At 44.9% G+C, this 22991-nt stretch overlaps 1 protein-coding gene across 1 annotated transcript; it reads left to right on the top strand.

The window, feature by feature from the left end:
* The first annotated feature begins 609 nt into the window (after window positions 1-609).
* Window positions 610-22124, top strand: LOC106555690 (uncharacterized). The gene is made up of 4 exons (XM_014074583.2): window positions 610-1016; window positions 15493-15751; window positions 16789-17031; window positions 20129-22124. Exons 1-4 carry the CDS (start codon window positions 858-860, stop codon window positions 21565-21567), a joined length of 2100 nt encoding a protein of 699 aa, XP_013930058.2. The 5' UTR covers window positions 610-857; the 3' UTR covers window positions 21568-22124.
* The last annotated feature ends 867 nt before the right edge of the window (window positions 22125-22991 follow it).

The raw sequence follows: 22991 nt of genomic DNA, 5'->3' as shown, positions 1-22991 counted from the left end.
CTTCCCTTCTCTTTTTTTCCTTCTATCTCTCCTCTATTCCATTCCATTCTCTATTATCTTCTGTTCTATTCTATTCTAGTATTGTATTCCATTCTCCACTGTATTCCACTTATATTGATATTGATTGTTTCCTGACTGCCTATTTGTACCCTGTGACTTTCCTTAAGTGTTGTACCTTATGATTCTTGACGAATGTATCTTGTCTTTTTTACGTACACTGAGAGCATAATGCACCAAGGACAAATTCCTGGTGTGTCCCATCACCCTTGGCCAGCAAAGAATTAATAAACCAGGTTGAAGCCACCTGGTTTGAAACTACCTGGCCTTCCTTGCGAAGCGCGCAACTTTCCCAAAGTTTTTCTTTTTCTTTTTTCTCTTCTCTCTGGTCGGGCTTGGGGGGTGGGTGGGTGAGTGGGTGGGGAAATATCTCCCAGTGGCTTGGGCCAATCAGGAGCCGTCGACGCGAGTGGGAGGGGAAGGGGCGTGGGCACACCCCTCCCAAAAGGGGGGGGAGGGGAAAAAAAAGCCCCGTTTGCACGTGACGCGTTCAAAACCTTTCTCCTTTGTCTGAACTGCGCTTCGCTGCGCCCTGGAATCAGCTGAAGTTCCCCCCAAGGCTTGTAAGGGGCTTGGGTGGGTGGGGAACGAGCTCTCTCCCCCCCCCCCAGATCTGCACCCCCTCTCCTCGACCCCTCCCCCTCTTTGGGTTTTAACCCACCCACCCTTCTTCTGCCTCTCCCCACCTGCTTGCTCTCTAGCTCCAAGGCACCTGGGGGCAGGTGCATGCCAGCCACCTCTCTCCGTCTCCAAAGGCGCACGGTTCGGGGGGCTCGGGCGCCTCGTCCGGGAGGGTCTCCATGGCCAGCCGCCGGGCCGTGCCCACCCCTTCGCTGTGGTCGGGCCACGAGCGGCTTCGCATCGGGGAGCGTCTCCAAGCCAGCCTGGCCGGGCTGTGGGAACTGGATCTCTTGCGCGAGATGCAGAAAGCCAACGTGGAGAGTGCCTTGACTGGATCGGTGAGATGGGGGATGTGTTTGGGGGGCGTGGGTGGGTGGGTGGGCTGCGTGGCCAGCCCTAATTTCTCCTCCCGGGGAAATGACACGCGTGTAAATCCTTGTCGGGAATCTCTGAATTTCTTAGGCGAGCAAAAAATAAATAAATCTTGGCTTAAAAAATAAATCTTCCATCAGGTGCCAAGCCAGATAATAATAATAATTTAAAAAACAACAACAGGTAAGCAGGTGAGCCAACTGGTGGGATCCAGTGGCTTTGCAGCCACTTTGAGATCTGGATTTCTCTGTTTGCTTCTGGTTCTCTCTGGAAACCTGGTGGATTTCCTCTTCACCATCCCTGGCGCCCTGAGGAATCCTGCCAAAGATTTCACCTGTGCAATAAGAGATTCTAGTTTTTTTCCCCCTTCCTTTTTTATTTTAAAATTTCCAAGCTTCTCTGAATGTTTTGGCCTCGTGTTTGGGGGGGGATCCACCCTTAAAGGATCTCTTTTGAGGAGGGCTCAGGAGAAGTTGTTGAGGCTTTAGAGCAAATGGGTCTGGTGGAAATCTGGGGGGGAGTGTATCCTTTAAGGGGGGGCGACTGTTGTGCTGTAAAAGCCTTCCACTACAACTCCCATCATTCCCGCAGCTGGGCTTGGCGGCTTTTGTTGTTTAAAAGAGCAGGCTGGAATTTGGGGAGGGGGGTTTCCCCTTCTGCCATGTGGTCAGTATCCATGTTTGGGATTTGTAGTTTTGAATGGAGGAAGGAAAAAAATGGAGAGAGGGGGGGGTGCTGTATCTTTTCCTCTTTTGATCCGGAATGCGATTTAAAATATTTCCTGGACTTGTTCGTTTTTTAAATTTCAAAACGCCGAAGCTTAAAGGAAGCTCGGGCAGGAAAAATTTGGCCTTCCCTTCTTCCCTAAACCATATCTCTTTTTTGGGGGTGGGTGGGTGGGAAAATGAATTATATTCCTGTGTAGAAGGTGGATATTATACTTCTTGGGGGGTGGGGGGGAATTACCGGTTACTTTGCCAGGAACGAACTCTGCTTGCTTGGATTTGGTTCTAAGTTAAAATCCTTGGCCAAAGTCGAGAGAAAAAGAAAATAAAAAAAAAATGATTTCAATATTTCACTTCACTACGATTTAATTTTACCTGGCGTTGAAATCTGAAGAAGAAATTTGCTTCCTTGCAAGCTAAAACTGGAAAAGTAGAAGGAAAGGGGGTGGGGGAATCAGGATTTATTGCAATTAACGTCTTAGTTTAATTAGAAATATTCAGCTGCTTTTTTTCCAGCCTGCTCACACCTCCAGGGGGCTGAGATGGTTGAGAAGGCTGAGTGCTATAGTCCTCACCTGTTTGGATTTTTTTTTTGTGTGTGTGTGTGTGTATGCAGGCAAATTGTGAAAAGGCAGAAAAATAGAGCTAGTGTGCAAATGTGGGTGTGTTGTTTTACTCTAATTGGAGAAAAAAAATTAACGTTTCGTGTCTAGTTAACCCTTGGACGGAAGATCACTAGGATATCTCACGGCTGAGGCTAGAATTGAGAAACAAGGATAGATAGATAGATAGATAGATAGATAGATAGATAGATAGATAGATAGATAGATAGATAGATAGATAGATAGTTATAGATAGATAGATAGTTATAGATAGATAGATAGATGATAGATAGATAGATAGATAGTTATAGATGATAGATAGATAGATAGATAGATAGATAGATAGATAGATAGATAGATAGATAATATGTATGTGTGTATAGATAGATAGATAGAGATACACACACACACACACACACACAGACAAATATACATACATGCATACAGACAGACAGACATTCTTTTTATTTATGGATATTCCATAAAATAATTAGGAATTCAACTCAGATTGAGTCTTCTGTACATCTTTCCAGGTGCAAGCAAAATCATTCATGTTTTTGTTTCATGTCTGGGAAGGGAAACGGAATCTGGTTAATACGTGGATGGAAGACCACCAGGAAATCACACATGTGTGGCTAGAATTGAGAAAACAGAATATATATATGTGTGTGTGGGTGTGTGTGGGTGTGTAGATAGATATAGAGATATATGCACACCACACACACACACACACACACACACACACACATATATATACACACACACACACACACACACATATATATACACACACACACACACACACACATATATATACATATATATACACAGACATTCTTTTTATTTATGGATATTCCATAAAATAATTAGGAATTCAGCTCAGATTGAGTCTTCTGTACACCTTTCCAGATTCCAAGCAAAATCACTCATGTTTTTGTTTCGTGTCTGGGAAGGGAAACGGAATCTGGTTAATACGCGGATGGAAGACCACCAGGAAATCACACGGGTGTGGCTAGAATTGAGAAAACAGAAAAAAAATATCCCGGAAAACAGACCATTTTATTTATTTATGGCTGTTCCATGAAGTAATTAGGAGTTAAACTCAGCCAGTCTTCTGCACACTTTTCCAGACTGAAGCAAAATTATCCATGGTTTTTTAAAAAATATTTGTATTATTTGATTCCTTGGCTGTCAAACCAGAGGCAGGAGACGGGAAATTGCCTGCCGCAAAATTTATGTCTAAGGAGATCCTCAACCATCCAGCTACTTGGATGAGAAAGCGAAATGTTTTCAAGGGAAAGGGGAAAGGTAAGAAGGAAGGAAGGAAGGAGAAAGAAGAAAAGAAAAAAGGAAGGAAGGAAAAAGGAAGGAGGGAGGGACGGAGAAAGAAAAAGAAAGAAAAAAGGAGGGAAAGGAAGGAACAGAAAGAAAAAAGGAAGGAAAGGAAAGAAAAAGGAGGGAAGGAGAAAGAAAGAGAAAGAAAGAAATGAGGGAAAGGAAGGAACAGAAAGAAAAAAAGGAAGGAAAGGAAAGAAAAAGGAAGGAAGGAGGGAAGGAGAAAGAAAGAGAAAGAAAGAAAAAAGGAGGGAAAGGAAGGAACAGAAAGAAAAAAAGGAAGGAAAGGAAAGAAAAAGGAAGGAAGGAGGGAAGGAGAAAGAAGAAAAGAGGAACCACGCAATTTAGTTGCCCATTTAGGTAAGGTGTGGGCCTGCAGGTAGTCCTCGACTTACAACCATTCATTTAGTGACCGTCTTTCATCTTTACAACCGTTGCAGCATCCCCAAGGTCACCTGATCCCAGTTCAGATGCTTGGCAGCTGGCTCACATTTATGACGGTTGCAGTGTCCCGGATTCCCCTTCTCTTGCGACCTCCTGAGAAGCAAATTCAGTGGGGAAGAGCCTGACTCACTTAACAACCGGATGACCCAACTGAAAAATTGCAGTGATTGATAACATTTAACCATTGCAGGGAGGAAGGTCGTAAAATGGGGCAAAACTCGCTTAAGCAATGTTTCGCTCAGCAATGGAAATGTTGGGCTCCGTTGTGGGCTCCGTCACGGAAATTTGGCCCATATGTTCCTCTTGGCTTCTAGGTACCCACTAAGAAAGGATTTTTTGAAATGACTATCAGATCATCAGTATTTCTTATATAGTAATTAACACGCTCTCGTGCTAAGGAGTTAGACATTCTACTCCCCCTCCCCACCTGAAAAGAACTCTGTTCCAACTGCCAGTTGCCTTATATTATTAACATGCTCTGATGCTAAGGAGGTAGACGTTCCACTCCCCCTCCCCACCTGAAAAGAACTCTGTTCCAACTGCCAGTTGCCTTATATTATTAACATGCTCTGGTGCTAAGGAGGTAGACATTCTACTCCTCCTCCCCACCTGAAAATAACTCTGTTCCAACTGCCAGTTGCCTCACATTCTGTTACCTCAGTTCAAACTGGCAGACGTTCCACTCCTCTTCACTCAGGAGGCGGTCCGGGATTCCTCACAGTACTAAACGTCGGTACCTCGCCAAAATGTCTACGCCTTACCACCTACGGAATTGCTTCCGGACTCAAGGCGGGGTGGGGGGAGCGATAGTCCCTTATGCGTTACGTGTTCGGTGCATTGCCCGATCGCATAGTTTCGTCGCGAAGCACGGGTATCCAGCTAGTAAGAACGTAAATTTGCAAAGCAAGGGAGTTTGTAAAAAAGACAGGGATGCGGGGAAAATTAGGATCCGGGAAAGGGGTGGGTGGGAAGTGGCAGATTGGGTGGAGAGGACTTGAGCCTGGATCGGGTTGGGAGGGGGCAGAGAAATGAGATCACACCTGCTTCCTAAATACGGGAGGGTTAGATTGAAGGCTCAGCTAGGAACCAGGAAGACGGAGCAGGTATATATAAAATACGTGAGAGCAAAAACAGCTTGTGGCAACGTGGCAGATGGGCAATTAATATCGAAGCTTTGCAAAGGGGGCGGGGAAGGATCAGGGTGAGGCTTGGTGAGGAGTGGGCTGGACGAAGGGGGATGGGTGTGTGAATTGGGCTGGGTGTGTTCTCCATATCGGGTGTGTGACATCTAACATATGGGAACACTCCCACCGTTTGACAATCTGGAGCCATCCATGTTTCCTCCTCTAAGCTTCCAAACACAAACACAGATTAAAATTGAGGTTTCCACCGTAAAATGGTTTAGCAAGGGGAGGTTTTCTTGAATTGATGCCCTCCACCCCCCAAAATGAGAGAGAACCAATGCTCTTTTTTTGGTTTAAATTCCTGACCCTTTTGTGCAAAAATTTAGCCTACTTAAGGGGTGCAAGAAAGGAACAAGGTGTGTCTGATGTTGCAGCCAGCCAAAACTCTTCCAGATGTGTACACAGATGTGGCCCAAACCTTTTTGGGTTCGAGATTGCCCAGGACGGTTGATGCAGTTAAGGGAATCTAATAACGTGTTTGCAAAATGAGTCTGCAAGGATTAATTTTAATCCTTAAATAGCTCGAGTTTTAAAAAATCTCCCCACTTTTTAAAAAAGCAAAACATGGACATCGCACGAGGAAGGATTTTATTTTATTTGGTCGACGGCCAACAACTGAAAATAATAAAAAGGGGAATAAAAGATAACAAATACAATAATGGACTTCCGTGGACCTTACATCATACTTAAGTGGTTAGTAGAGGGGGGCGTGTTTAAGTGCCTCTAACACGCCTCTCGTCCTTGTCCCTGTATTTTTATTCTTTTATTCTTGATCTCATCTTTGTTTGACAAATTGTAATAAATTAATCATCAGGATTGATAAAGTACAATGATATGAACAACGGTTATCACTACAAAACACAACTTTGTACAGCTATAAAATTGGTGAGGTATGCGATACTCTGAACACCCTGATTACAATAATAACACGTTTATTTACCAAACACTAAGAAATCTAGCATAATAAAACCGCGCACGAAAATGTACGTCCTGTAAAAATTATTTTTAAAAATAACCAAATACGATGTTGATTTAAAAAAAACAACGTCTTTGCCGGTGGACATTAATTGAGGCCAAGATTTCTGTGGCTAAGGGAGACATGTGTTAAGTTTTGCCTCGTTTTACAACCTAAGTTCAAAGTTTCAAAGTTTAATGAATTTATATGCCGGCCAATCCCGAAGGACTCCGGGCGGCTTACATAAAAACAAGGAAGGAACAGAAAGAAAAAAGAAAGGAAAAGAAAGAAAAAGAAAGGAAGGAGGGAAGGAGAAAGAAAGAGAAAGAAAGAAAAAAGGGAAAGGAAGGAACAGAAAGAAAAAAGGAAGGAAAAGAAAGAAAAAAGGAAGGAAGGAGGGAAGGAGAAAGAAAGAGAAAGAAAGAAAAAAGGGGAAAGGAAGGAACAGAAAGAAAAAAGGAAGGAAAAGAAAGAAAAAGGAAGGAATGAGGGAAGGAGAAAGAAAGAAAGAAATAAAAAAGGGAAAGGAAGGAACAGAAAGAAAAAAGGAAGGAAAAGAAAGAAAAAGAAAGGAAGGAGGGAAGGAGAAAGAAAGAGAAAGAAAGAAAAAAGGGAAAGGAAGGAACAGAAAGAAAAAAGGAAGGAAAAGAAAGAAAAAGAAAGAAAGGAGGGAAGGAGAAAGAAAGAGAAAGAAAGAAAAAAGGGAAAGGAAGGAACAGAAAGAAAAAAGGAAGGAAAAGAAAGAAAAAGGAAAGGAAGGAGGGAAGGAGAAAGAAAGAGAAAGAAAGAAAAAAGGGAAAGGAAGGAACAGAAAGAAAAAAGGAAGGAAAAGAAAGAAAAAGGAAGGAAGGAGAAAGAAAGAGAAAGAAAGAAAAAAGGGAAAGGAAGGAACAGAAAGAAAAAAGGAAGGAAAAGAAAGAAAAAGGAAGGAAGGAGGGAAGGAGAAAGAAAGAGAAAGAAAGAAAAAAGGGGAAAGGAAGGAACAGAAAGAAAAAAGGAAGGAAAAGAAAAAAGGAAGGAAGGAGGGAAGGAGAAAGAAAGAGAAAGAAAAAAGGAGGGAAAGGATACTAAAAAAAAAAATTAAAATGGAGAGGGAAAGCAGGTTAAAAAGACACATCATGCACTCAATCGTAGTGGGATGGACCTCATTCATGGGGTCAACAGGCCGGCCGGAATCACCAGTAGACTTTCGGAAGGCCGAGAGTCTCTTGCCACAGTCATTGCAACGGCGCTGGGAAAAGAAGTGATTTATGACCATTCTTCACCCTTACGACCGTTGCAACCTTCGTGACGGTCACATGGTCAAAATCCAGACACTCGGCAGCTGACTCATATTTATGACGGTTCCAGTGTCACGTGATTCCTTTTTTTCTGCCACCTTCTGAGGAGCCGAGTCAAGGGGGAATCCAGCTTCAATTCCCAACTTTTTAACAATCCCAAGGTTTCACTCAAGAACTGTGGCCGGAAAGGTTGTAAAAATGGAGCCAAACTCACCTAAGAAATGTGTCCTCCTTAACCACACACATTTTTGGGGCTCGGTTGTGTTTTAAGTTGAGGAGGGCTACGCTTAGGTCCTTCCTTCCCCATCGTGCTGTCTCCGCGCCGTTCCAAGCCAAGCTGGAAGAAAATCTAGAACTTTGGTGAGTCTGCAAAGCTTTACAACTAGAGTAGAAATGATGTATTTTTACCCATATATTTCTTGGCTATTTCACGCGAGTTTTGCTTTGGCATTGTGGGAGGGAGGTGTTGTTAGTTGCAAAGTCGTGTCCGACTCATCGCGACTCCCTGGACCACATTCCTCCAGGCCTTCCTGTCCTCTCCCATCCTCTGGAGTCCATTGAAGCTCAGGCCAACTGCTTCGGTGACTCCATCCAGCCACCTCCTTCTCTGTCGTCCCCTTCTTCTTCCTCTTCCTCTTCCTCTTCCTCTTCCTCTCTCCTCCTCCTCCTCCTCCTCCTCCTCCTCCTCCTCCTCCTCCTCCTCCTCCTCCTCCTCCTCCTCCTCCTCCTCCTCCTCCTCCTCTTCTTCTTCTTCCTTCTTCTTCTTCTTCTTCTTCTTTCCTCCATCGTTCCCAGCCTGAGGCTCTTCTCCAGGGAGTCCTTCTTCCTTCTCCTTAGGTGGCCAAAGTCTTTGAGTTTCCTCTTCAGGATCTGACCTTCTAAAGAGCAGCCAGGGTGGATCTCCTCTAGGACTGACCGGTTGGATGGCCTTGCAGTCCGAGGGACTCACAGGAGATAGATTGATAGATAGATAGATAGATAGATAGATAGATAGATAGATAGATAGATAGATAGATAGATAGAGATGATAGATAGAGATGATAGATAGATAGATAGATAGATAGATAGATAGATGATAGATAGATAGATAGATAGATAGATGATAGATAGATAGATAGATAGAGATGATAGATAGAGATGATAGATAGATAGATAGATAGATAGATAGATAGATAGATAGATAGATGATAGATAGATAGATAGATAGATAGATGATAGATAGATAGATAGATTGATTGATAGATAGATGATAGATAGATACATACATAGATAGATAGATATAGATGATAGATAGATAGATAGATAGATAGATAGATAGATGATAGATAGATAGATAGATGATAGATAGATGATAGATAGATGATAGATAGATAGATAGATAGATAGATAGATAGATAGATAGATGATAGATAGATAGATAGATAGATAGATAGATAGATAGATAGATAGATAGATAGATAGATAGATAGATAGATGGTAGGTAGGTAGGTAGGTAGGCAGGCAGGCAGGCAGGAAGATAGACAGATAGATAGATAGAAGTCCCCTTCTTCTTCTTCTTCTGCCCTCCATCGTTCCCAGCATGGGGCTCTTCTCCAGGGAGTCCTTCTTCCTTCTCATCAGGTGGCCAAAGTCTTTGAGTTTCCTCTCAGGATCTGGCCTTCTAAAGAGCAGCCAGGATGGATCTCCTCTAGGACTGACCGGTTGGATGGCCTTGCAGACCAAGGGACTCAATGCAGGAGTCTTCTCCAGCACCAGAGTTCAAAGGCCTCCATTCTTTGGCGCTCGGCCTTCCTTATGGCCCAACCTTCACAGCCCTCCATGGCAACTGGGAAAACCACCCCCTTGACTAGATGCCCTTTTGATTGGCAGGGCGACGTCTCTGCTTTTTTTAGGATGCTGTCTAGATTTGCCATCGCTTTCCTCCCCAGGAGCAAGCCTCTTTTAATTCCTTGGCTGCCGTCCCCATCTGCGGTGATCTCGGAGCCCAGGAAAATAAAATCGGTCCCTCCCTCCATGTCTTCCCCATCTGTTTGCCAGGGATTGAGAGGTCCGGATGCCATGATCTTAGTCCACCTCCCAGGGAGGGAGGCACACTCACCAAAACAATACACTTTCTGTTTGCGGTGGTGGGGACTTCCTTTTGGCACCAGCTACCTCTCGAACGGAGGCTAACAAGGTTGGCATGCGTACATTTTTTGTGTTTAAAAAATAAATAAACTGTTTTCTCTTTGTTCACCTTTACCTCTTGGCATTCCTGTGGTTTTTTTTCAGAGTTTGCCTCCGCGAAGGTAGATATTTTTTCTCCGCCCTCAGTTTCGGTTCAACCTCATGTGTGGGAGGATTCAGGAAAGTGCCGATTAAACCATGGGGGGTCATTGGGATGCTTGACATATGTGTAAAAATAATAATAATAATAATAAAGGAGAATGTCTGTAGCTGAAGCCTGAATTGTTGGTGCTCTCTGAGGTTGGCTGTTTTGTTCCAGACGTTTCGTGACCCAACTAGGTAACATAATCAGTGCTAGAAGGGAGAAGGAGGAAGGGGAGAATGGTGGGGTCCTTGGTGCTCTCTGAGCTTGGTGGTTTTCTTACAGATGTTTCTTGACCCAACTAGGTAACATCATCAGTGCTAGAAGGGAGAAGGAGGAATGGGGTTTGCAAGGAGGAGGAGGAGGAGGACTGGGGGGTCCTTGGTGCTCCCTCATCTTGGTTTCTTTCTTGCGGATGTCTCATGACCCAATTAGGTAACATCATCAGTGCTAGAAGGGAGTGGGGCTTGTGAAGAGGAGGAGGACTGTGGGGGTCTATGTTACTCTGTGAATTTGGTGGTTTTCTTACAGACATTTCATAACCCAACTAGGTAACATCATCAGTGCTAGAAGGGAGTAGGATTTGCAGACTAGAGGAGGAGGAGGAGGAGGAGGAGGAGGAGGAGGAGGAGGAGGAGGAGGAGGAGGAGGAGGAGGAGGAGGAGAGAATTGTGGGGTCCTTGAGGCTCTCTGAGCTTGGTGGTTTTCTTACAGACATTTCGTGACCCAACTAGGTAACATCATCAGTGCTAGAAGGGAATAGGGATTGTGGAGAGGAGGAGGGTGGGAGAAGGAGGAGGAGGAGGAGGAAGAGGAGAAGGAGGAAGAGAACTGTGAGGTCCTTGGTGCTCTCTGAGCTTGGTGGTTTTCTTGCAGACATTTCGTGACCCAACTAGGTAACATCATCAGTGCTAGAAGGAGGTAATGTTTGCAAGGAGGAGGAAGATTGTGAGTTCATTGAGCTATCCAAGCTTGGTAGTTTTCTTCCAGACGTTTCATGACCCAACTAGAGAACACTATCAGTGCTAGAAGGGAATGGGGAGAGGAGGAGGAGGAGGAGGAGGAGGAGGAGGAGGAGGAGGAGGAGGAGGAGGAGGAGGAGGAGGGGGAGGAAGAGAAGGAGAAGGAGGGGGGAACTGTTGGCAGGAGGAGGATCTTGGCTGTTCTCTTACAGACATTTCATGACCCAGCTTGGTAACATCACCAGTGCTAGAAGAGAGTGGGGTTTGATCTCTGTTTCTAGACAAGTGAATTGGATAGAAGAGAATATTTGTGCCTCAGGGTTGAAATGGGTGCTTGCTTGTTTTCTTGCAGACATCTCGTGACCCAACTAGAGAACATCATCAGTGCTAGAAGGGAATGGGGATTGTGGATAGGAGGAGGAGGACTGCGGGATCTTTGCTGCTCTCTGAGCTTGGTGGTTTTCTTGCAGACATTTCATGACCCAACTAGGGAACATCATCAGTGCTAGAAGGGGAGGGGGGATTTGCTGCAAATGCTCCTCCGAGCACTGATGATGTTCCCTAGTTGGGTCATGAAACGTCTTCTTCAACAACAACAACAAAAACTGAGCTCAGAGAGCAGCAAAGACCCCTCAAGTTAGGTTCCAATTCAGTGCCTAGAATTTTAAATATTCTGTCGAAGGTGGAACTTTTCTCGCTGGCGTTAATGGATAGACGATTAGGGGAAAAAAAGATATGAATTATGAAGATGATTTGATGCACAAACGGAGAACAAGATTCTGAAATATTCATCGGGTTGCAGAAGAATTGCAAACTTGGCAAAAAAAAAATGGAACTTGCTCGATTAGCGGAAAAAGCAATAACTACATTTATCAGGGACGCAAAGTCCTTTATGGAGGTTTTCGTTTTGCTGAAAATGAGGGGGCAAAATGTGATTTTATGGGTCGGGTGATCGGAAAGGATAGAATATGGAAGAAAGGGAGGCATGATGTCGTTTTAGGGCTGTGTTCCTCAAATTTGGCAAATTTTAAAGTATGTGGATTTCAACTCCCAGAATTCCCTAGCCAGGAGGATTCTGGGAGTTGAAGTCCACCTTTCTTCCGGTTGTCATGCCTTAGAGCAGTGTTTCTCAACCGTGGCAACTTGAAGATGTCCGGACTTCAACTCCCAGAATTCCCTAGCCAGGAGGATTCTGGGAGTTGAAGTCCACCTTTCTTCCGGCTGTCATGCTTTAGAGCAGTGTTTCTCAACCGTGGCAACTTGAAGATGTCCGGACTTCAACTCCCAGAATTCCTTAGCCAGGAGGATTCTGGGAGTTGAAGTCAGCCAGCTGGCTGGGGAATTCTGGGAGTTGGAAGTCCAGACATCTTCCAAGTTGCCAAGGTTGAGAAACACTGCCTTAGAGAGAAAAGTTAGAATATAAACATATTTCTAACCGCTGTTCAAGAAAATTGGAGGCCTCTTCTTGATATCTTTATCAAACAGGCTCATTATAAAACTGTAATCTTTTACACCTTTGGTTGTTGAGTCCTGCCCCGGTTTCTTGTTGGTTCAAGGTGTAAATTAATGATTGGCGAAGTAGTTACCTTACCTCTGGCCTGGAGACCTCACTAAATGGCCAATAAATTTTTCTGCGGTCAGAAAGCTGTTTTCCTCGGCTCCGACTTCCCACCTGTTGCATTGCAAAGGCTGTTCCTCATTTTATGTCAGCCGGGATTCCTGCCCATTCTGACATTAATATTTTTTTAAAAGATGCTTTCAGGATATATATATATGTTAGAGTGTGCACAGTGAGACAACTCGGGAGCAAAATACAGAACACAGAAGATTGTCTTACAAACAGTAGTTTATATACAAGACATCTATATACAAGGCATAAGTAAAGTTAAAGGTTCCCCTTGCACGTATCTGCTAGTCGCTCCCGACTCTAGGGGGCAGTGCTCATCTCCGTTTGAAAGCGGAAGAGCCAGCGCTGTCTGAAGATGTCTCCGTGATCATGTGGCCGGCATGACTCAATGCCAAAGGCGCATGGAACGCCGTTCCCTTCCCACCAAAGGTGGTTCCTATTTTTCTACTTGCACTTTTTACGTGCTTTCAAACTGCTAAGTTGGCAGAAGCTGGGACAGGTAACAGGAGCTCAGTCCGTTACACGGTGCTAGGGATTCAAACTGCTGAACTGCCGACCTTTTTCTGATCGACAAACTCGGCGTCTTAGCCACTGAGCCACCTATAATACAAGGCATACAGGAGATAGATAGATAGATAGATAGATAGATAGATAGATAGATAGATAGATAGATAGATAGATAGATAGATAATGATGATAGATAGATAGATAGATAGATAGATAGATAGATAGATAGATAGATAGATAGATAGATAGATAGATAGATAGATAGATAGATAGATAGATAGATAGATAGGATAGATAGATGATAGATAGATAGAGATAGAGAGATAGAGATAGAGAGATAGAGATAGATAGAGATAGATAGATAGATAGAGATAGATAGATAGATAGATATATAGATAGATAGATAGATGATAGATATAGAGATAGATAGATAGATGATAGATATAGATAGATAGAGATAGATAGAGATAGATAGATATAGATAGATAGATAGATAGATAGATAGATAGATGATAGATAGATAGATAGATACATACATACATACATACATACATACATACACACATACACACATACACACATACACACATACACACACAGCAAGCAATCTCCAACTCCACATGGAGAAGTACTATGAAGATAATACCCATGGAGAGCGATACAAGGGGAGAGAGAGAGAGGTGCCCTCACATGGCCTCCCTTATATATATACAGCTTCTTAAAGTGGCAGTAACCGTGCTGAATCCTTCTCTTTTCATCATCTCGGTTTACAGCCTCCCAGCAGCTGGTCAGCTATTAAATCATTGTTAAAAATTGGTCAGGTGCAAAATAAAAACGCAGCTTCTCTTTTTTTGCTTGGATTCCCCCCCCCCAAAAAAAAACCACCTTGACATAAATCCGCCTTTCAGCGTTGAAGGATCTGGTTTTTTGTTTTTTTTTAAATGTTTTCCCTCGTTTGGGTCACTTCTCCTATCTCGCGACCTTCCTTCTCTTGTCGGCTACAATGCCAGCACTGTTTATTGATCAGATTCAGGAAGGCGCACAAAGAGGGAACCAAGTCAAACTGGTTTGCTCATGTCCTACACTGAAAATGTCGCTTTGTACAAGGAAGTGTTTGGATCAACCCACGTGAAACGATGGAATGTATTTTGCTCAAGAGATCGGGAGAGGTGGCTGGGCTTGGAATGTACTATGGAGTGGATTAAGTTTTGATTACTTCATTTGTTGGTTTGGACTTAGGAATCCGCCGAGAAGTATGAGGTCAGTCACTGGTTTTGCTAGACGGGCAGGTAATATAAATTGGAGGAATATGGAGAAGGAAAGAAGCGAGGAAGAAAGGGAGGAAAGAAAAGGAAAGGAAGGAAAGGAAAAAGGAAAGGAAACAGAAAATATGGAGAAGGAAGGAACGAAAAGAAGGAAAGGAAAATATGGAGAGGGAAGGAAGGAAAAGAAGGAAAGGAAAATATGGAGAGGGAAGGAAGGAAAAGAAAGAAAGAAAGAAGGAAGGAAAAGAAGGAAAGGAAAATATGGAGAAGGAAGGAAGGAAAAGAAAGAAAGAAGGAAAGGAAAGGAAAGAAAGGAAAATATGGAGAGGGAAGGAAGGAAAAGAAAGAAGGAAAGCAAACAGAAAATATGGAGAAGGGAAGAAGGAAAAGCAAGAAAGAAGGAAAGGAAGGAAAGGAAAATATGGAGAGGGAAGGAAGGAAAAGAAAGAAAGAAAGCAAACAGAAAATATGGAGAAGGGAAGAAGGAAAAGAAAGAAAGAAGGAAAGCAACGAAAGGAAAATATGGAGAGGGAAGGAAGGAAAAGAAAGAAAGGAGAAAAGGAAGGAAAGGAAAATATGGAGAAGGGAGGAAGGAAAAGAAAGAAGGAAAGCAAGGAAAGGAAAATATGGAGAGGGAAGGAAGGAAAAGAAAAGGAAGGAAAAGAAAGAGAAGGAAAGGAAAAACAAGGGGAGGATGGACAGGGTCCGTGAGGGATCTACTCCAGCAAGCACGGGATCCCTCCGAGGTTGAGCACTGTCAGGGTTCGAAACAGCATCCTAAAGTAAATCAGAGTCCAAGGCAAAGTATTGCTCAAAGTTCCAATGTATTAAGAGAGACACGTTGGCACATCTGGGAAAACCCAAATCTGAAAGCTTCCCGGTTTTCCCCCACCCAGTTGAAAGTTCAAGATCTTGCCCCCCCCCCCACCCACAAGTCCATCCCATGGTCCAATCTCCCACTGCCACACTGGCAGCTTCCTCCCATCCAGTTTCGATCAGGTGCAGAGACAAAGGATGACCTTGGCTTTCTAGAAAGAATGTTGTTATGGCTACATGTCATCTAACTCCTTACAATCCCATTTTCCCACCATAGAAAAAGGCATAGTAGAACAATAGAAAGTGTGGCAAGCCGAAGACCCAAAAGAAAAGACGGCGGCAGGCCTGACGGGGGTCTCTTTGCAACCCTCCCCTCCAAAAGAGACCTCTTGACCTTCCTCTCTTCTTCCCCCCCCCCCCCCGGCCAAACAGGAGGAGACCAATGGCTTCAGAGTTGAAAAGTTGACCCATCTCAACGGCCCGAAGCTGGAGCAGAACAAAGCAGGATGTGGGGAGGAAAATTGTGGCTTGTACGCCTCGTCGGAGAACATGGAGTTGTGCGTTCACGCCGAAGATGGCGCAGACAAGGAAGGTCTGGGGCTGAGGATGATGGGTGAGGAGTCCAAGAAAGTCAGCCTCAACGGAGGAGACACCGCAGAAGTGCTAGAAGCCGATTCGAGACCCAGTTCAGGTATGTCCCCTTCAAACCATCCAGATCCTAATATTTTCCTCTTCCTTCTCGGATGTCCGTCTTTGTTTGCCTTTCGTAACCAGGGTTTGTGTAAACCACAGTTTGTTGAAACGCTCCAAAGTCTCTCTGGCAGGCGAACGGAACAATCATGGCGGTTTGTTGGTCTCTGGCCCAGCCCCAATTTATCAGAGTGGTTTGTCGTGAAAGCCACCTATACCTTCACGAGATAAAATCCTAGTTTGGGGCTGAATCTGCATGTTGGTTAGTTGGTTCGAGGTTAGGGTTAGATTAGGGTCAGTGTTAGCTCGCCCTACCCCAGCCGATATATTTAATCGGTATGGGCACATTGAGGCTGATGGGTGTTGTAAACCGGCAATTCCAATTCAGTCTCGGGGAAGAATTGGGCACGAAAGTCATCACCTTCCCCTGTTTTCTGCAAGGTATTTGGCATTTGGGGTAGACTGCTCCTACCCATTGAGGTTCCATCCTGATCGAAACATAGAAAACGAATGGCAGAAAAAAGACCTTGACTGTCCCAACAAGCCTGTCCATGATTGGTCGATCTGATCTCCCGTTAAACTCGTGTTTTAAAAGTATTTTTAGTTAGTGCAGGTAGTCCTCAACTTACAACGGTTCACTTAGTGACCATTTCAAGGTGCAACAGCACCGAAAAAAGGGATTTATAGCCAGGTTTTCACACTTACGACCACTGTAGCACCCCCCCTACAGGTCACGTGATCCAAATTCGGATGCTTGGCAACAGATTCATAGTTACGACGGGTGCAGTGTCCCCGGGGTCACGCGATCCTCTTTTGCGACCGTGGGGGAAGCCCAATTCACTTAACAACCATGAGACCGATTGACACAACTTGCATCGATCCCCTTAACAACCGCGAGGAGAAACGAGGGGCAAAACTCCCCGAGTGAATGTTCTGCTTAGCGAAATTTGGGGGTGCGCCCTTTGTGGTCGTAAGTTGAGGACTACCCGGATCTTGCAGCCCGTCTTGTCGTAACCAGGGGGTCTCTGCGCATTTCAGGGTTTTACGAAACCAGCGAGATGGGGTCCCTCTCGGATTCCTGCGCCTCGGTGCACAGCGACGGAGCGGGGGCCTCGCGGTGTAGCATCGGTTCCCTTTCTCACCTGCCCGGACTGCGCGAGAACGGCTTCATCCGGCCGCGATCCACAGACGAGGCTACCGTCCGGTTCCTTGACCTCCAGCTTCAGCGCCTGACCTTCGCCAGCGTAGCCGGGACCGAGAACCGACGTCCGGTGTCCACTGGTAAGGCCCCATCTTCCTGGTTGGGATGGAGACGAGGGGATATCCTTAATAGGAACATAAAACGCGAGAGACTCTATTGTCGAAGGGCGAGGGCGCCGCTGAGCCAGGGAGGTCTGGGTTTGAGTCTCGCCATGGCCATGGAAGCCCCCCCCGGAGCAGATTTTGAAACTCTCCCTTTTAATTCAGCCTACCTTAAAGGGTTGTTAAAAGGAAAAAAAAGATTCTAGAAGGATGTTTTAATGTTTGGCAGCCTTTAGTCTTTGGAATAAGGTAATTATTATCAATCGAATAAGTAAATTGATCCTGCCCTGCGTTTATCATTCTCAGCCTCTCCTTGATGTGAACTGAAGAATAGAATACAGAATATAGAATATAAATAGGAAAATAGAATAGAATCTAGGAAATAAAATAGAGTAGAGTAGAGCAAATAGAATATAGAATGTAAATAGGAAATATGAAAGTAGAATAGAATCTAGGAAATAAATAGGAGAATAGAATAGGAGAGTAGAATAGAATATGGAATATGGAATATGGAATATAGAATAATATAGAATATAGAATATAGAATAATATAGAATATAGAATAATATAGAATATAGAATATAGAATAATATAGAATAATATAGAATGTAGAATATAAATAGGAAATATGAAAATAGAATAGAATCTAGGAAATAAATAGGAGAATAGAATAGAATAGGAGAGGAGAGCAGAGCAGAATAGAATATAGAATATGGAATGTAAATAGGAAATAAGAAAATAGAATAGAATATCGGAAATAAATAGGAGAATAGAATAGTAGAGGAGAGTAGAATAGAATAGAATATAGAATATAGAATGTAAATAGGAAATAAGAAAATAGATTAGAATCTAGGAAATAAATAGGAGAATAGAATAGGAGAGTAGAATAGAATATGGAATATGGAATATAGAATAATATAGAATATAGAATAATATAGAATATAGAATAATATAGAATATAGAATAATATAGAATATAGAATATAAATAGGAAATATGAAAATAGAATAGAATCTAGGAAATAAATAGGAGAATAGAATAGGAGAGGAGAGCAGAATAGAATATAGAATGTAAATAGGAAATAAGAAAATAGATTAGAATCTAGGAAATAAATAGGAGAATAGAATAGTAGTGGAGAGGAGAGCAGAATAGAATAGAATATAGAATGTAAATAGGAAATAAGATAATAGAATAGCATATCGGAAATAAATAGGAGAACAGAGTAGAATAGAATAGAATACTGGATGAGGACTAGAAACTTTGTCGGTTCACATCGAGGCGAGGAATGGTATAAAATGCAGGGCTGGATCGATCTATGTATTCAATCTTTGGAATACTTCATCGCAATGGGATAGGGAGCACATCCTCCTGGAGGTATTTTTAGGGTGTCTTCTCAATCTTCTAGAAAGTCCGATGGGACTCTACCACCCACCCATCCCGCCCCCCCCCGAATGAGTCACCCTGGCAGGCTACCTCTCAGCTGTCGATCCAGGGAAACGATCCAAGTTAGGCAGGCACCAGAGTTTAATTGTGTTTTTGCTTCTCCGTGCCATGCAGTCAGCTCTTCCCTTGTTCCAACCTGTTTGTTTACGTGAAGATGTCTCCGTTTTATCGTCCCCTCCGGGCGAAGGTACAAAGTACCCCACCTAATTATGGCTTAAAAGCAAAATCCTCGGCACGTCATTCGGACTGAATTTGTTAACTGGGGAAAGGTAGCTTTTAAGATTTTGGCACCGTTCTAGGCTGTGTCAACAGAGGATAGAATCAAGATCAGGCGAAGTGTTGATACCACTTCATAGCAATAGCCCTTAGACTTATATCCCGCTTCACAGGGCTTTTAACAGCCCCCTCCCTCTTTAAAGCAGTTTACAGAGTCAGCCTCTTGCCCCCCAACAATCTGGGTCCTCATTTTACCCCCCCTTGGAAGGATGGGGTCAAATTTGAGCTGGTGGGATTTGAACTGCCGAACTCCAGCTAGCAGTCTGCTGAAGTAGCCTGCAGTGCTGCACTCTAACTCCAAGGCCACGCTTGGGTTACAGCATTCAGTTTTGGTCGCCACCATGTAGAAAAGATGTGGAGACTCTAGAAAGAGAGCAGAGAAGAGCAACAAAGAGGATTAGGGGACTGGAGACTAAAATATATGGGGAATGGTTGCAGGAACTGGGTAGGTCTAGTTGAATGAAAAGAAGGACCAGGGGAGACATGATAGCAGTGTCCCGATATCTCAGGGGTTGCCCCAAAGAAGAGGGAGTCAAGCTATCCTCCAAAGCATCTGAGTGTAGAACAAGAAGCAATGGGTGGAAATTAATCAAGGAGAGAAGCAACTTAGAACTGAGGAGAAATTTCCTGATAGTGAGAACAATTAATCAGTGGAACACAAGTCCCTTCCAACTCTGCTATTGTATTCTATTTGTGCTTTTGCAATAATCACCCCAGGACGCTGTGACTCGCAGTTGCCAAGCGTCTCAATTTTGATCCCGGGGATGTTGCGATGGACACAAGTGTGAAACATAGTCATAAGTCACGTTTTTCAGTGCCGTTGTAACTTCGAACCATCACTAAACAAAACTGTTGTGTGTCAAGGACACACTATAGAAAGAATGTTCTAAGTGGGTATGTAGATGTCCTATCCCTAAGTGTGTTTTGGAGCTACTGATTCCCCATTTCTGTTTCATTAAAACCATCATCATCTTCTTTTAACAACCCCATAATCCCTTGCGGGGTGGAGTCTGGGCACTTGAATGGAGCTAGCAGAGTGTTTGAATGGCCGGATGCCTTTCGTGTCTCCAATGCGGAGTTTTGTCCAGCAGATACAGTATATTCTTATTGTATCCAGAGAGAGAAATATCTGCCTCTACCTAGGATCGAACTGGCAGCCTCGTGATTGTGAGGCGAGAGCTCCACCTCTAGGAGACCGCACCACTCCTTTCATTAAAAGCATCTTCGGAAACAAATCCGAAGGGATAAAGAATCGGATAGACACCTGGACGAAGTATTAGATACTCGGCCAAATTCTCAGGCAGAATGGTAGATTCCTGTACCTCATGAGTTCTTTTTCATTGTGTCTCTTGGGATAGGTGACCTCGAGTTCCTGTTGGGCCTTGGCTCCCTGCCCCTCCCGAGACCCCCGAATTTCCAGCTTCTACGGTACAAGTCCGATCTGGTCTCCCGAAAAACCAACGAAGTGTACCACTACCCCAGTCCTCTCCATGCGGTAGCGTTACAGAGCCCTCTCTTCACCAACAGCCTCTCTCAAAGCTCATCCCAGGAAGATCTCGACGAGACGCCTCCCAAGGTTCCCAGATCCGACTCTCCCAAGAGAGACCTTCTCTGCTCCGGGGAACTCCCTAAGATCCGCTTGGATCAATACATGGCGAAATTGGTGCTACGGTACAGGTGCCGCACGGCGGCGAGTCGGACCGAATCGGGATACCTCGCGGGGAATCAGAAAAGTTTATCCATGACGTCCATCTGCAGTTCGGGGCCTGTGGCTGGTCAAATCCTGGGTCCGATTCCAGGATGGAAGATCCGACGGCGGATCTCCACTTGTTCTCACTTGCGTTCTCCTGAAGGTTCAGAGGGAGCACGAGATTCCCGGGTCCTGGATGGGTTGTGGGACTTCCCGCCATTTCCAGAGATCAACTCATTTCAATCGAGTACCACCAACCTGGTTAAACCTAGCGAGTCATCTGTTATGTCCCTCCCGACACCGCAGGATCCTTCTGTCAAACTCGTCCTGAACAAGCCATCTGCCACGCCGGATAGAAAAATTTGGGCAGCAGTGCCCCACCAACTGATAATCAAGACGGAGTCCTCTTTGAGGAAGGAGACATCGTTGCCGCGGGCCGTGACTGGCGTCGACAAGCTCTACAAAGGCAAACACGCTTCGCGGGAGTTGGTAAAAACTTCCGAGCGAGGCGAGAAGGCAGCCGAGAGAAGCTGGTTGAGTCCCCGCGAACTGCTCCGCAGATTGAGTCTCCGGCGCAAACCATCATCCCGCGTGGTGGGCAGGGCCCGAGCCAGTTCAGAAATGAACGTCCACGCGGCCGCGGGGCTGGTGTGTCCCAGCCAACTTCAACCCAACCGAGGGAAGGCCGTCAAGCCGAAATGGACATCGGTGTTGGAAATTTCCAGCAAGTCCTCCGTTCGCCATCGGGCGAAAGCAGGGACGTTCCTACCACCGGTCGTTTTGAACCGCAACCTTGCCTTTTCCTCCGACGCACCGGCAACCTTCGGCTTCCCGGAAGACGGTCATTTTGACCTGCCGCCTGGGCAACGGGGCGGACATCCCGGCCACGGCTCCAGGTTGAGCAAGGTGGAAGCGACCAGCGCCGTCAGCCTGAACGGGGACTGGATGTTCCACCAGCTCGGAGACCCATGGCTGCACGGTTCTGCCACGTTGGATTCATCCAATCTGCCTCCTCACAACTTTAAGCTTCGACGCAGCCGTTCCTTCAAAGAGCTGAAGAAGATGGTGTCTCGCTCCTTCAAGAGTTCCCGAACTGCCAAATACTAGAAAAAGAGAGAGAGAGAGAGGGAGAAAAAAACGAGACATTTGTTTGGGACGTGCGTGAAAGATAAATTCATGTCTGAATGCGTTGGGCCAGGGGGCGGGGGGGGGGCAAGCTTGTTTTTTGGTGCGTTCATGTTGCAAAATTTCCCTCTCTTAGTTTGACGATGGCACGGCCTCCTGCACGATGGCGTTCTTTCCCGATGGCAGTGTCCTGAATTTCTGCCGAGGATGTCCCGAATTCAAACGTTAACCTCTTGAGACGTGGGACGCTGACGGTCCCGCACGCAAACCAAAGCTGAACTTGAACTCGAGACCTCCCGTGAAACCACACACACCCCTCTCCCCCCCAGAGATGTTTCCTATCAGCTCACTTTGAACTGGCTTTCTTAACGTTGGAGCGAGGAGCACAGAAGGGATAGAAAAAAAAGTCACCTTGGTTGGACAATGTGTAGTTCTCTAATGTTTGCCACGGATGTTTGTTTTATTGCCAAGTGTTGTTTTGGGGTTCTTCGTACACAATAAAACCAAAAAGATGTTGGGTTTTCCAAGAACCATGGGAAGGTTGGAGGGCCTGTCGGTTTTGTCATCGCTTTTCCTCCCAGGCTTCCTTAGAAAGCATGAACCAGCGTCTGGGTCCCTGCAAAACCTCTTTTATTTACACGCCTGTGAATTCCTTTCATTCGCAGTCCGCAAGGCTTTAGCAAAGAGCCTTTCCGAGGAATCTTTATCCACACGCACCTTATCTCGCTTGGAGAGCTGCCAGATAACTAGTTTCCAAACACGCAGGGCAAGGGGAAAAACTTGGCACAGAGTCTCTTATAGTCACAAACAGAACTTTCCACCCTTGAAACGACCGAAGGAACGAATTGTTTCCTGCAGAAGCCCCCTCCCCATTCACAACACCTCCCAATCATCTGGATTTGAAGCTAGTTCTCAGTGAGGACAATTTTCCGTTGCACACATCTTTTGACTTACACTGACAATCGAACCCCCCCCCCAAATTTCTGTTGCTAATCAAGGCAGCTGTTAAGTGATTTTTTTTGCCCCGTTTTACGACCTTTCTGCAATTGTTTACTTAAGTCACACGGTTGTTAAGTGAATCTGGCTTCCCCGTTGACATCACTGGTCGGAAGGTCGCAAAAGGGGATCACGTAACTCCGGGACGTTGCAGCTGTTGTAAATATGAATCCGTTTGCCAAATGTTCGAATTTCGTTCCCGGGGATCAAAATGGATAGTTGTGGAAAAAACGGCCGTAAGTCACTTCCCCCCCCCCCAGTGCCGTAGTTAACTCGGAACGGTCACTAAACGGAACTGTTATAAGTTGAGGACTACCTGTCATGATCTCCTTAACAGCCGCCTCGCTTAGCAACAGAAACTTTGGACTCGCTTATAAATCGAGGGCTATTTGTGTTTTCCCAATTCAGCT

The sequence above is a fragment of the Thamnophis sirtalis genome, unplaced genomic scaffold, assembly GCF_051295495.1.
Source record: "Thamnophis sirtalis isolate CommonGarterSnake01/CBP01778 unplaced genomic scaffold, rThaSir2_p1.2 scaffold_2, whole genome shotgun sequence".
NCBI lineage: Eukaryota > Metazoa > Chordata > Lepidosauria > Squamata > Natricidae > Thamnophis > Thamnophis sirtalis.
This window is presented reverse-complemented; position numbering and strand designations above follow the sequence as displayed.

Bases quoted from the DNA above. Each gene is read 5' to 3' on its own strand.
- LOC106555690 (XM_014074583.2), top strand. From the start codon at position 858: ATGGCCAGCCGCCGGGCCGTGCCCACCCCTTCGCTGTGGTCGGGCCAC. The intron at 1,017-15,492 runs GTGAGATGGGGG...CCGGCCAAACAG, and splicing joins AGAGTGCCTTGACTGGATCG to GAGGAGACCAATGGCTTCAG. The intron at 15,752-16,788 runs GTATGTCCCCTT...TGCGCATTTCAG, and splicing joins CGATTCGAGACCCAGTTCAG to GGTTTTACGAAACCAGCGAG.